The sequence below is a fragment of the Chiloscyllium plagiosum genome, unplaced genomic scaffold, assembly GCF_037043375.1.
Source record: "Chiloscyllium plagiosum isolate Xiang-an unplaced genomic scaffold, Cpla_swu_hap1 HiC_scaffold_17, whole genome shotgun sequence".
Classification (NCBI taxonomy): Eukaryota; Metazoa; Chordata; class Chondrichthyes; order Orectolobiformes; family Hemiscylliidae; genus Chiloscyllium; species Chiloscyllium plagiosum.
In genome coordinates this window covers 45,174,651-45,188,553 of record NW_028270155.1, presented here as the reverse complement: position 1 = coordinate 45,188,553, position 13,903 = coordinate 45,174,651, and the positions used below count along the sequence as shown (strand labels likewise).

General features: G+C 40.8%; 1 protein-coding gene across 5 annotated transcripts in view; it reads left to right on the top strand.

Annotated features, from left to right (window-relative positions):
* The window catches only part of znf423 (zinc finger protein 423), a 379,132-nt gene that overhangs the window by 156,293 nt on the left and 208,936 nt on the right, over nucleotides 1-13,903 (top strand). For 3 of the 5 annotated variants that reach the window (XM_087995886.1, XM_087995883.1, XM_043706937.2), the window contains exons 4-5: nucleotides 8,684-11,919; nucleotides 12,479-12,563. In XM_087995886.1, the coding sequence (XP_087852012.1) occupies nucleotides 8,684-11,919; nucleotides 12,479-12,563 (3,321 nt within the window). The remainder of the gene's footprint in view (nucleotides 1-8,683; nucleotides 11,920-12,478; nucleotides 12,564-13,903) is intronic. The other 2 variants (XM_087995887.1, XM_087995885.1) reach the window with 1 other exon arrangement.

Genomic DNA, 13,903 nt, shown 5'->3' with positions numbered 1-13,903 from the left:
GTAAGCTTCACATCAGTGGTAGAGAAATTATTGGAGAAGATTCTTAGGGATATCATTGACTTATATTGGAAAAATGTAGACTTCTTAGTGATAGGCAGCATGGCTGTGTGTGGGGGAGGTAGTGTCTGACAAACTTGATTGAGTTTTTTGAGGAAATGACAAAGATGATTTATGAGGTGGTGGGTGATGTCTACAAGGGCTTTAGCAAGGCCCTTGACAAGATCCCTCATTGCAAACTGGTACAGAAGTTGAAGTCACATGTGTCACATGGATCCACAGTGAGCTCAGAAAATGGATACAGAACTGGATTGGTCGTAGAAGACAAAAATTAGCAGTGGAAGGGTGTTTTTCTGACTGGAGATCTGTGACCAGTGGTATTTCTCAGGATCAGTACTGTGACCCCTGTTGTTTGCATCAAGAAGGCAGCTCACTACAACCTCAAGGGAGGTTCTGTTGGAACTGTACAGAACTTTAGTTAGGCCACAGCTTGAGTACTGTATGCAGTTCTGTCAGGAAGGATATGATTGCACTGGACGGGCCGCAAAGGACATTCACCAGGAAATTGCCTGGGATGAAAGCAGTTTAGCTATGAAGAGAGGCTGGATAAGCTTAGGTTGTTGTCTTAAGAGCAGTCAGTGACAAGGGTAATAATTTTAAGATAAAAGGCAGAGGTTTAGAGGGGATTTAAAGAAAAACCTTTACACCCAGAGGATGTTTGGGGTCTTGAATGCACTGCCTGGGCTGGTAGCTGAGATGGGAAACCTCAACAGTATTTTAAAAAAAAAGTTGTATTCAAGTCTATAGGCCAAGTACTGGAAAGTGGGACGACTGGATTTAGTACAGTTTTGTTCATTGAGATTCAATGGGCCAAAGGGCTTCCTCTGTTCTGTATAATTCATTCATTTTTACCTTTGGCACAGAATAGTTGTAGTTCATTTTATTTACTGGGTGCACTGCAGTAACACTTGAAAGTTTCTTCAACAATGACTCTCAAATTAGTGACCTTTGCCACTTAGAAGAACAAACAGATGATCCCTGGCATCTTTAAGATCCTCTTCGAGTAACACACCAACCAGCTGTGGAAATATATATTGTCATTCCTTTATTGCTAGGTCAAAGTCCTGGGGGTCCTTGCTTTACTTAATAGCACAATGAAAAATGTTGGACGAAATGTACTGCAGTAATTTGTGAAGGTGTTTCACCACCATTTTCTCAATAAATAATGGCTTTATCAACCCCATTCACATTCTGTGAATGACTAAATGTGTGGGGAAAATATCTTTTGGTTGCGCAACAATATTTTGATAGGTTACAGAAGATGATATGTGAAGGCTGGTTGTGTGGGATAGTGTGGAGCTGGAAAAGCACAGCAGGTCGGGCAGCATCTGAGGAGCAGGAGAGTCAATGTTTCGGGTATAAGCCCTCCGTCAGGAAGCCCTGACGAAGGATTTATGCCTGAAACATTGACTTTCTGCTTCACAGATGCTACTTGACCTGTTGTGCTTTTCTGGCTCCACAGTTTTAGACTCTGACTCTACAGCATCTGCAGTCCTCACTTTCTCCTGGTTGTGTTTAATGTTGAGGACTTGGGATATTAGTCCAAGATGTGTAAGAAGCAGAGGAAGGGGGTTGCTGTACAAGGTGGAAAAGGAAGGCAACCTATTTATAGATCCAATCAACTACAACTGATTGGGTACTCAAGGTCTTCACGACAAAATGGTTTTGTAGTTGAGATAAAATGGAAACAGCCTTTGCAGGACAGATGATGGTGATTTAAATAGTTGTGGGATTCTGTGAGCCTACCATGTATGCCAATTGAAAGCCCATCACTGGAGATGGAGGACAAAATCCAGAAGGAGAACAGAGGAGTCAGAATTAGACCATCTGAAAGTGAGGAAAGTGGAGAAGCTTGCCAATGTCGTGTTTGGTAAGCTGTTAAACTCCAGCAGTACCTTTATGCACAGATGAGGGTCTGTCCCTGAGGAGACATTGTATGTTTTCAAAGAGGAAACAAATTCTGCCTGTGCATATTTCTTAGTGCCTTGATCCAGCTTAATGAGGGGGCTTAACTGCATTTCACTTTTGTAATTGACCATCAGGAAAAAAAAACTGCAGCCTAGAAATTCCAGACCTGCAAAACTGAATTATTGTATTGACTCTTGGTTTAGATAGTTTGTATCTGAAGCCTTCACTGAGGCCTTTCAGTTAAATTATGTAGTTAGCTTTCTGGTGCCTTCATGACAGAAAGATTAGTTCTATTTCAATTCCTATAATGTCTGTACCAACTCTCCATCTCCCTGCAGAGGAAATGTTTAGGGATAATATTATATCTCATTTTAGGGGCATTGAATTTGATCTTGGTGGACCTGTCTCCAGATCAGAAGGTTGTGTTTTCAAACCATATCAAGCTCAGGGGAATTACTGCAGATTAACTTTTAACAATGGGATCTTCTGGTACAGTGGTAGTATCCCTATCTCTGAGCCTGGAGGCCTAGGTTCAAGTCACATTTGCTCTAGGGGTATATACTGACATTTCTCAGTAGTTTGCTTAGAAAATATCTGAAACTTTGATCTGTTTGAACATTTTAGGCCCCTGCTGTGAACCTAAACTTGGATATAAGTAAGCTTAATGCATCCATTGGTTACGACTAGAATGAAGTTACTGACCTGGAAAATTCATTTTGCTTGATTTAGCCAAGAGAGCAATTACCTTTGTGTGCTTGTGCCCAATCCACTTGCTTTTGAAGGTGACGTGGAAGCCTGCACTTGTATTTAATTTTTACCTAATCTCTTCGGTAAGTGGGAGACATAATTTATAAAAGTAAAAACATGTCTTTGAGGGTATAACCAGTTTGATGGATTAAAAAAAAATCCAGTATGTAGCAAATTTTACTTTTCAAAAGGCAGTTGATAAGGTGCTGGACAAAAAGTCAATGTGCAAGTTAAACCTTAAAGTTGTGATGTCAGCATGGCAGAAGATTAGTTAACAGACGGATGGTTGGGTAAAATGAGACATTTTTAAGTAGCAGAATGTAACTGGAGTGCGACAGGAATTTGTACTGTGGCCTTAGCTATTTACTATCTATATGTTTATGACAGATTACAACGAGATCTTGATTAGGTAGGTAATGGGCTGAGGAGTGGCAGATGGAGTTTAATTTACATAAGTGTAAGGTGCTGCATTTTGGGGAAGCAAATCTTAGCAGGACTTATACACTTAATGGTAAGGTCCTAAGGGGGGGTTACTGAACAAAGAGACCTTGGAGTGCAGATTCATAGCCTCTTGAAAGTAGACTCACAGGTAGATAGGACAGTGAAGAAGGCGTTTGGTATACTTTATTTTATTGGTCAGAGTATTGAGTACAGGAGTTGGGAGGTCATGTTGTGACTGTACAGGATATTGGTTAGGCCACTTTTGAAATATTGCGTGCAATTCTAGTCCCCTTCCTATTGAAAGGGTGTTGTGAAACTTGAAAGGGTTCAGAGAATATCTACAAGGATGTTGCTAGGGTTGGAGGATTTGAGCTATAGGGAGAGGTTGAATAGGTGAGGGCTGTTTTCCCTGGAGCATCAGAGGCTGAGGGGTGACCTTATAAAATCATGAGGAACATGGATAGGGTGAATAGACAAAGCCTTTTCCCTGGAATGGGGAGTCCAAAGCTGGACGGCATAGGTTTAGGGTGAGAGGGGAAAGGTATAAATGAGACCTAAGGGGCCAGAGGAAGTGGTGGAGGCTAGCACAATTGCAACATTTAAAAGGCCTCTGGATGGGTATATGAACAGGAAGGATTATAGGGACATGGGCTGGGTGTTGGCAAGTGAGACTCGATTAGGTTGGGATATCTGGTCGGCATGGATGGGTTGGACCGAAGGGTCTGTTTCCATGCTGTACATCTCTGTGACTCTATGAAGCTTGAATATTTTGGGCACCTGCTGCGCAGAACTCAGAGAGCAATGTCGAGTTATGTTAAAGGGATGTTGAATGAATAAGTTTTTCACACTTATTTACTCCTTTGCACACATCTACCAAAAAGTGAAGCATGACCTGTTGGTTAGCAGACCATGTATTTTTGTTCCTTTACTGTTTTTGTCTTATGAGAATGACATGGTCATGAAGCAAAAAAAGGTTGCTGGGTAACGGAATGTGCTGTAAATTGTTGTTTTTCAGTTGTGCATTCAATGAACTAGGAATTTGGGCATTCCTGTCACTTGTTCACTGGTCTCACTGGTTATTAGAGTCTATCTCTAAAATTGTTGCCAGTTGGCGAAAGCAGGACTCTTGATATCAGAAACCCATTTCGCTAGGACAGTTGTTTCTGTGTGGGCCAATTTTAAACAGGTGGCCTTATAATTTAATTGCAAGGCAGTGTTTCTCACACCTTTTACTGTGGATACAATATAGATCCTTCCTCAGTGTTGCATTATACTATTTTTCCAATCTGTCTCTGCTGCTTGACCTTCTCTCAAGCCAAACTTTCTAAATTTGTAGTTGGTATAGGTGAAATTTAGCCGAAGCAAAAGGAAAATTTAGCTATGTTAGACAGTTACAATTCTATTTGTGATCCAAAGGCTTAGTGATGGAGAAAATATTCATTGGAGGTATGCATGGAATTTGCAAACCAGTCTCATTATACAGACTTTAAAGAGTGATTGGATAAAAGAGAAGTTTGTACTGTGGGTATTGAAACAAATTCCTCTTGAAGGAACTGACTTTATTTTAGGCAAGAAACTGGCAGGTTGAAGAACATTGTTTTCACCAAGGGAAGTGGCACGTCCATTGGAGATAAAAGAAGCTGCAAGGTTACAAGAGGAACATCCTGGATTGCTCACTGACTATCATGGCTAGAACTTGGGCCCATAGGATTAGACAGGAAGAAATGGAGCCTTTGAAATAGAGATGATGATGAAGAAATTCAGTTTTTGGATGCAATTTCAAAAATTTAACTAAAACAGTCAAGGTGAAAAGAACAATGTTGAGATGTTTACCCCATATTTTTTAATAGAAATGCAACTAACAGCTTCAGTATTGAAAACTTTGTACCATTGTTGGTCTTTTCATGAGTTCCTGCTACTGCTAGTTTGTTTAAGCTCTTGGAGCTGCTAACAGTCTGTGTGAGTTGTTCTTAAAACAGTAAAGTTTTCAAAGCTGTAAACTCACTTGGTTCTTTTGGAAAATTTCATCTCGGAGCGTTGGATTTTTGACAATTGTACCTCTTGGTGCCAAACAGCAATGCTCACTGCTGATCGCTGTTTGGTGTTTCTGGGTAAAAGGATGCTCCTCTTCCTTTCATTGGTCTAGGGGTCCATTTGGTTTACTTTGGTACTGGAGGAACCACTAATGACTCTGAATAGGAAGAGGCTCTTTCCTTCACAAAATATCATTTATTGCATGGCACTAGTTAGGTACAAGTTACCTTAACCAATTAGAAGGGAGGCTGTGACATAGGAGTAATGTCACTGGTTTCATAATCCAAAATCCTACTCATTCTGGATGTGAGTTAAAAGTCACATCACGACAAATAGTAAAATTTGAATCCAATAAAAATGTAAAATATAGGGCTTTTGTGGCACAATGGTAGTGGTAATATCTCTGGGCCAGGGGCCCCTGGCCCAGAGATATTCAGAGCTGTTTAATAATATCTTTGAACAGGTTGATTAGAAAATAAATACATTAGCCAGTTAGACATTGTTGCCGAGTCTATTGGGAGATGTGGTAACAAATCTGTCCCCTTTAAAATCCAAAACTATTCTCCTAATATCACCACCTAATATTGTGTGGCGTCATCAAGTTGGTTAGATCACCTCCAACAGTAAGTATGCCTTCGTTGGCTATGATGTAATTCATGGATGTTTCAACCTTAAATACCTGCATCTCTGTCTCCTTTTGTTTTGCGATGTTCCTGGAAATCTATGCTTGATAAATTTTTTGGCCAGTCACCGTATCCGTCTGCAGTTCACTGCTAAATTTTGTCTAATAGTGCTTGTTTGGAATGCCTTGCTATGGTTTTACTACATTAAATGTTGTGAGTAAATGTTGTTTCACATGGTTGTATAAAACTGTGTTATACAGAGGAACCTTGATTATCCGAAGGACGTGGGCAGAGAGTATTTCGTCCTGTTAATTGAGTTCCGGATAATCAAATGACGGATAACATAGTTTAGCCAAGCTTCGGGACCTTTCAGTCTTGCCAGAAAGTCAGAAATTCAGATATTCGAATGCAGGACAATAGAGATTCCTTGTACATGATTCTGAAAGGACGCTTGTATAACCAAGCCAACCCAACCCTTTAAGACTGCCATTACCTGGTAATTATTTGATCTGGTAGCAGTCCACTTGTGGGCTTACAAATGGTCTCCTGGAAAATGTTATAAATTAATTTAGTTTGATGTGCTTGGACAACCTATTTAGACTATTTTTAAAATGTTTTTATTCAACCCATTTGCTTAATCAACCTGTTCAGAGAGGTTATGACTCAACTCTGGAGCAGTTGGGACTTGAACTTGTGTCTGTCTGTTCAGGGGTAGGGATGCCACAAGAGGTCCCCTCCTATTTATGTTTTTTTAAATTTAACTTATTTTTCTAATCAATTTGGAGCAGATGAGATTTGAACCTGGGTCTCCCATTCCAAGTTAGAAACACTGTCACTGCAGCACAAGAGGGGCCCTATTTTTGATTTTGAATCATTTTCATGTGTAAATCAATTAAACGTAAAATTACAACCTCTTACTTGATAATTGATGAAGTTTCATACTTGCGGGTCTGTGTGTGTAAAAATCATATATATTAAGCACCTTAAGTACAGTATGACGCAAATGATCCTTCGAAGGAGAGATAGCAAGCCAAGTTTCTTTTATTAACAACCTTCTTTCTCACATATAGACAGACACAGGTGCACAACTGCATTTACTCACACAAGCTAACACACAGTTTATCCAGGTTGAACATTACTACAGAAGTTGCTTTGAAAATGCTGGTAGTTTAGCCTCATTTCATTATGTAATAAATTTTGCTGAAAATGTTTAATATTAGCATCCCTAGTTGCCAATTCCCTAATGTGAATATAGAAAAAGCATTCTAAAAGCCACATGCTCTTTGCCACTGTATGTGAACAAGCCTATTTTGGAGGATTAGTGCTTTTTAATGACCTTAATCCTCTCTCAGTCATTCTTTTTACATTCGTCTTAATTTTAGTTTTGTAGCAATAACGGCTTATACTTGCAGGGTGTATTGTGTGGTTCTAAATTAACAAAATATTTATATCTAAAATAAGCTTATGCCATGACATTTATTGAAACTATTTAAAGCGCCGACAACATCAGATTCTACTGAGAGGCTGTTACAAAATAAAGGTCAGATTTTCCTGCTGCAAAAATCTTTAGGGAGCAGTCTGGGGTAGTATTTTCTTATCAAGTGGCCTTGGAAGACAGTTTGGATTGTTTTGGGATTTGCTGTACTTCCACATATAAATTTTTTGTACGCATGACAGTCTAACTTAAATAGAAATATATCTGTTTGATATTTAAAGTGAGGACACAATTCAGTTTCCAAGAAATAGGTTAATATTATTGTGGTTCTGTTCTCCGAGCTGGGAATTTGTGTGGCAGACGTTTCGTCCCCTGTCTAGGTGACATCCTCAGTGCTTGGGAGCCTTCTGTGATCTTTCCTCCGGCATTTGTGGTGGTTTGAATCTGCCGCTTCCGGTTGTCAGTTCCAGCTGTACATTGCAGTGGTCGGTGACTCTCTCGTCAGGTCCACACCCCCCACCAACCCAACCTCCACTCCCGGCACCTTCCCCTGCAACCACAAGAAATGCAAAACTCCCCCCTCACTTCCCTCCGAGGCCCCAAGATCCTTCCATATCTGTCACAAATTCACCTCACCTCCACACATATCATTTACTGCATTCGCTGCACCTGATGTGGCCTCCTCTACATTGAGGAGACAGGCTGCCTACTTGCGGAACGTTTCTGAGAACACCTCTGGGAGACCTGCATCAACCAACCTAACCACCCCGTGGCTGAACACTTTAACTCCCCCTCCCACTCCGCCAAGGACATGCAGGTCCTTGGCCTCCTCCATCGCCAGACCATGGCAACACGACGCCTGGAGGAAGAGCGTCTCATCTTCCGCCTAGGAACCCTCCAACCACAAGGGATGAATGCAGATTTCTCCAGCTTCCTCATTTCCCCTCCCCCCACCTTATCTCAGTTCCAACCCTCGGACTCAGCACCGCCTTCTTGACCTGCAATCTTCTTCCCGACCTCTCCGCCCCCACCCCCTCTTCGGCCTATCACCCTCACCTTAACCTCCTTCCACCTATTGCATTCCCAACGCCCCTCCCCCAAGCCCCTCCTCCCTACCTTTTATCTTATCCTGCTTGGCACACCTTCCTCATTCCTGAAGGAGGGCTTATGCCCGAAACATCGATTCTCCTGCTCCTTGGATGCTGCCTGACCTGCTGCGCTTTTCCAGCAACACATTTTTCAGCGGAAATGTTCAGAAATCTATCATTCAGTTGTGAAGTATACATTATATGGCACAATTAATTTTATCATTGTCCATCATATAATAGTATGAAAAGCTCAGACTCTAACACAATAAAGCTGCATGCTGTAACAATTGTTTGTCCTTATTCATCAAGTCAATAGAGAATTGAGTCTTATAATCTTCTTGCCTTTGCAGATGGTGACGATGACCCACAAATATCATGGGTAGCTTCATCGCCCTCCAGTAAAGATGTTGCATCGCCCTCCCAGATGCTAGGAGAAGGCTGTGATCTTGGCCTGGTGGATGAAGAAGGAGGAACCGGTTTGCCCTACCCATGCCAATTTTGTGACAAGTCATTCAGCCGTTTGAGTTACCTTAAGAGGCATGAGCAAATCCACAGTGACAAACTTCCTTTCAAGTGTACATTTTGTAGCCGCCTATTCAAACATAAGCGAAGTCGTGACCGTCACATCAAACTTCACACTGGAGATAAAAAGTACCACTGTCATGAGTGCGAAGCAGCTTTTTCTCGCAGTGATCATCTCAAAATCCACTTGAAAACTCACAGCTCAAGTAAGCCATTCAAGTGCACAATTTGTAAACGTGGGTTCTCGTCCACAAGTTCATTACAGAGTCATATGCAGGCTCATAAGAAGAACAAAGATCATATTACAAAGCTTGAGAAGGAGATGAAGAAAGAAGATGTTGTTTGCGATTATTGTGATGAAACATTTAATCAAGTTGAAGACTTGGAGAAACATATAGCAACAAATCACCCACAGATTTGTGAGAAAGCAGAGTTGCAATGCATCCATTGCCCTGAAGTATTTGCAGAAGAAAATGCATTGATAAATCACATCGACCTAGCCCATGGGAATAAGAAACATAAGTGTCCGATGTGCCCAGAACAGTTTCCTACAGTGGAAGAAGTCTATTGCCACTTGGATAGCCACAGACAACCGGATTCTAGTAATCACAGCATAAGTCCTGATCCTGCTACAGGAAGTGCAGCCTCAATGAGTAGCACCACCCCAGATTCTAGTGCTTCAGTAGAACGAGGTTCCACACCTGATTCTACCCTAAAACCATCTAGAAGTCACAGGAAACCTTCAGGATCTTTGGAAAGAGAAGGAAGTCAAAACTCTTGGTCACCAAAAGTCACCTATAGCTGCCCATATTGCTCGAAGCGAGATTTCAGTAGCTTGGCTGTCTTAGAAATTCATTTAAAAACTATTCACTCAGATAAACCTCAGCAAGGTCACACATGCCAATACTGCCTTGATTCACTTCCCACTTTGTATAACTTAAATGAGCACGTCCGAAAAGTCCACAAAAATAACGTTTTTCCAGTAATGCAGTTCACCAGTACATCAACATTTCACTGCAATTACTGTCCGGAAATGTTTGCAGACTTGAATAGCTTGCAGGAACACATACGAATTACGCATTGTGTTCCAAATACTCTCTCCCAAGATGGAAACCATACTTTCTTCTGTTCCCATTGTTCGCTGGGATTTCTTACTGAGTCTTCACTCTCAGACCACATTCAGCAAGCTCACTGCAATGTAGGAAATCCCAAGCTGGAGTCTCCCGCACTTCAAGCCACACAGTCCTTCATGGAAGTTTACTCTTGTCCATATTGCACCAATTCACCCATTTTTGGCACCATTCTTAAGCTCACAAAGCACATCAAGGAAAACCATAAGAACATTCCACTAGCAGCAAACAGTGGCAGAAAATCGAAGTCAGAGCAAAGTCCTGTTTCTTCTGATGCTGAAGTCTCTTCTCCCAAAAGACAGCGGTTGTCAGCAAGTGTACCATCACTGTCAAATGGGGAATACCCATGCAATCAATGTGATCTCAAGTTCTCTTCTTTTGAAAGTTTCCAAAGCCATCTGAAGTCACATTTGGAAATTCTTCTGAGGAAGCAATCCTGTCCTCAGTGTAAAGAGGATTTTGATTCCCAGGAGACCCTGTTACAACACCTCACCATACACTACATGACAACTTCAACTCATTATGTCTGTGAGAGCTGTGATAAGCAATTTTCTTCAGTTGATGACCTACAGAAGCACTTGCTGGATATGCATACTTTTGTTCTATACCACTGCACGTTGTGCCAAGAAGTGTTCGATTCCAAGGTCTCCATCCAGGTGCATTTAGCAGTGAAGCACAGTAATGAAAAGAAGATGTATCGCTGCACAGCATGCAATTGGGATTTCCGAAAGGAAGCAGATCTTCAACTTCATGTCAAGCATAGCCATTTAGGTAATCCAGCAAAGGCCCGTAAATGTATATTCTGTGGTGACACATTCAGTACAGAAGTGGAACTGCAATGCCATATTACAACACACAGTAAAAAATATAACTGTAAATTTTGCAGTAAGGCCTTCCATGCCATTATTTTGCTAGAAAAGCACTTAAGGGAGAAACACTGTGTGTTCGACAACAGCAGCCAGAATGGTACCGCAAATGGAATTGTATCATGTAACAAAAGAGTGGAAACCGATCTTCAGAACATACTGATGAAAAGTCAGGAAGCTCTAAACAGTCACGAAGCTAGTGAAGATGATATTGATGCTTCAGAACCAATGTACGGCTGTGATATCTGTGGTGCAGCATATACTATGGAGGCCCTATTGCAGAATCACAGGTTGAGAGATCACAATATTCAACCTGGAGAAGATGATTGTTCACGGAAAAAGGCTGAATTCATCAAGGGGAGCCATAAATGCAACATCTGTGCTAGGACATTTTTCTCGGAGAATGGCCTCCGAGAGCATATGCAGACCCATCGTGGACCTGCTAAGCACTACATGTGTCCTATTTGTGGTGAGAGGTTTCCTTCCCTTCTAACGCTGACTGAGCACAAGGTCACACATAGCAAAAGTCTTGATACGGGAACTTGCAGGATCTGCAAAATGCCATTGCAGAGCGAAGAGGAATTCATCGAGCATTGTCAGATGCATCCAGACCTGAGAAATTCTCTCACAGGGTTCCGTTGTGTAGTTTGCATGCAGACAGTCACCTCTACTCTTGAGCTGAAAATTCATGGAACATTCCACATGCAAAAATTGTCGGGAAACTCTGCATCATCATCTCCAAATAATCAGAGTCATCAGAGACTCTACAAGTGTGCTTTATGCCTGAAAGAGTTTAGGAGCAAACAGGACTTGGTGAAACTTGACATCAATGGCTTGCCCTATGGCTTATGTGCAGGTTGCATGAACAGAGGTACCAATGGTCAATCTTCAAATGTAACTCAACAGGAAAACAATGAACGAACCAGTGTCAGTCTTCGGTGTCCTGATTGTGCAGTTAAATTTGAAACTGTCGAGGATCTGGAGAGTCATATCCAGATAGACCATAGAGAAATGACACCAGAGACAAGTAGCCAGAAAAAGTCATCACAGGCTTCGCCTGCTCCAAGGGTAAGCAAATAAAAATATCTGTATGTTAAGAACAGGAAGTAAATTTGATTTGAATGCATGTATTCCTTAGTAAGGCAGTGTAACTAAATATGTAGAGTAATAAACTTACAGATTTTCCTTCTTTATTGATTTAGCTTTGCGGCTTTTTTTTTAAATAAGAATTTTGGAAACATTTCAGTTTGGTACAATATTGACTGCAATTAATAGTTTCAAAGTGCAATTCAGTTTGAATGAATTTAAGTTAGTGTACAAATTTCAATGGCCAGTGAGGTGAGTTAGCCAACTTGGTTAGATGGCGAAGGTTTGGTTCAGCACAGGTCTGATTCCTGTCTGGCTGACTTTGCTATGAATGTGTTTCCTTCCCCTGCTCCTGAACCTGGAAAGCAATGGTAAACCAATAAAAACACTGCTAAGAGAAACGGGTCAAGATGAAGCATCACCAGATAATAGGCAGAGCACATTAGATGAGTGTCATCTTTAAATATACAATGCAAAATGAACACATTTAGCAATCAAATGAGTAAATAATAGTTTCCTTCATCTTATAATTGTCGGACAGAAGAAGACCTACCAGTGTATCAAGTGCCAGATGACTTTTGAGACTGAACGGGAAATACAGATCCATGTTGCAAATCATATGATTGGTAAGAAAAATGTTTTATTTTATCCACTGGAGTCATTTGAATTTCTTTTTTCGTAAGTACAGGTTTTTGAGTAGAGGTTTTGCGAGGAAATGGCTAAAGGTGTAAGTTATACCAACTATTTTGTTGTGATGTGGATATTTTGGCAATACTTTGGGCACAGCTGAGATGATATGGTAGGTCAAAGTATTCCAAACTACATTTTGTTGAACATGTCCCTTTTTAGCAATATTTTTCTGTAATTCGTGCTTGCTGTAGATTTAGTTGGATACCCACAAAATTTCAGTTTCGGTTCTACAGCTACTCTATTCTGCATTGCACTTTAGTTTTAGTATTAAAATTAGTATTTGGTTTTAGTATTAAATCTAATAATATAATTAGAATTTAGTGGCTGGAAGCATCCTCAGCTGGACCTGCTTCTGCTTCCCTGGTGTTAAATGATTTGAGGTTCAGTAGAACCTCTGTTTATGCATTTCAGCACTGCACTTTAAGTGGGGTAATGGAAGCAAAGAGAGAACAGATGCAAACGTTGTTCCAGACACTGTCCAACTATTTTCATATCCTCTCGAGTCATTCTGCACCCTTCACTCCAGCCAATGTTTAGGAACATCGGCAGTAACATCGGTCTTTATTGAAGAAAAATAACAGAAATCAAAAGAATGAATTTTAAGCATTTTATACTTGAATACCAAAAATAAAGATGAAGCAATGTTTTTGCAATGTTCAGTTGCTGGCGAGCAACGAGGGAGATGGTTGTTTTGGGGATTTTTTGGCATGGGTTTGCTGTCTCAAATGAAAGAATGGGAGCGCTGTAATTGACCATAGTGTTTAACTGCTGGGGAGAAGAAAAATCAGCAAGGGCTTCTCCCTGTTCATCATAGAGTACTTGCTGCTGGACACTGTGCGCATGGACATTGGGTGAACTCAGGATGTAGCTCATTCGAATTGCTCCCCCTCCACTGCAAGCATGGTAATTCTCAATTGGGGAATACACTGAAGACTGCTGGTTCCCTTGGAACTGCATTCCAAGGAAGAGGATAGGAAAGTGGTAAATAACGTACTAGGTTTCAGATAATATTATTTATGAATAAACAACAATGTATTTATACTTTTAGGATTAATGGGGACATTACAATAAATACCTGGCATAAAAACAGAAAACACTCAGTTGGTAAGGCAGCATCTGGGGAGAGAAACAAAGTTGAGGGTTTCAGGTTGACCTTTTGATGATTTGTACTCTGCCTGGCCCATTGCTTCAAACAAAATACTGAAATGTGTTTTTAGTTCATTGGTTCGGCTGAAGGCAAACTGGATATCTTATAACATAATTTCAGTCACAGTGT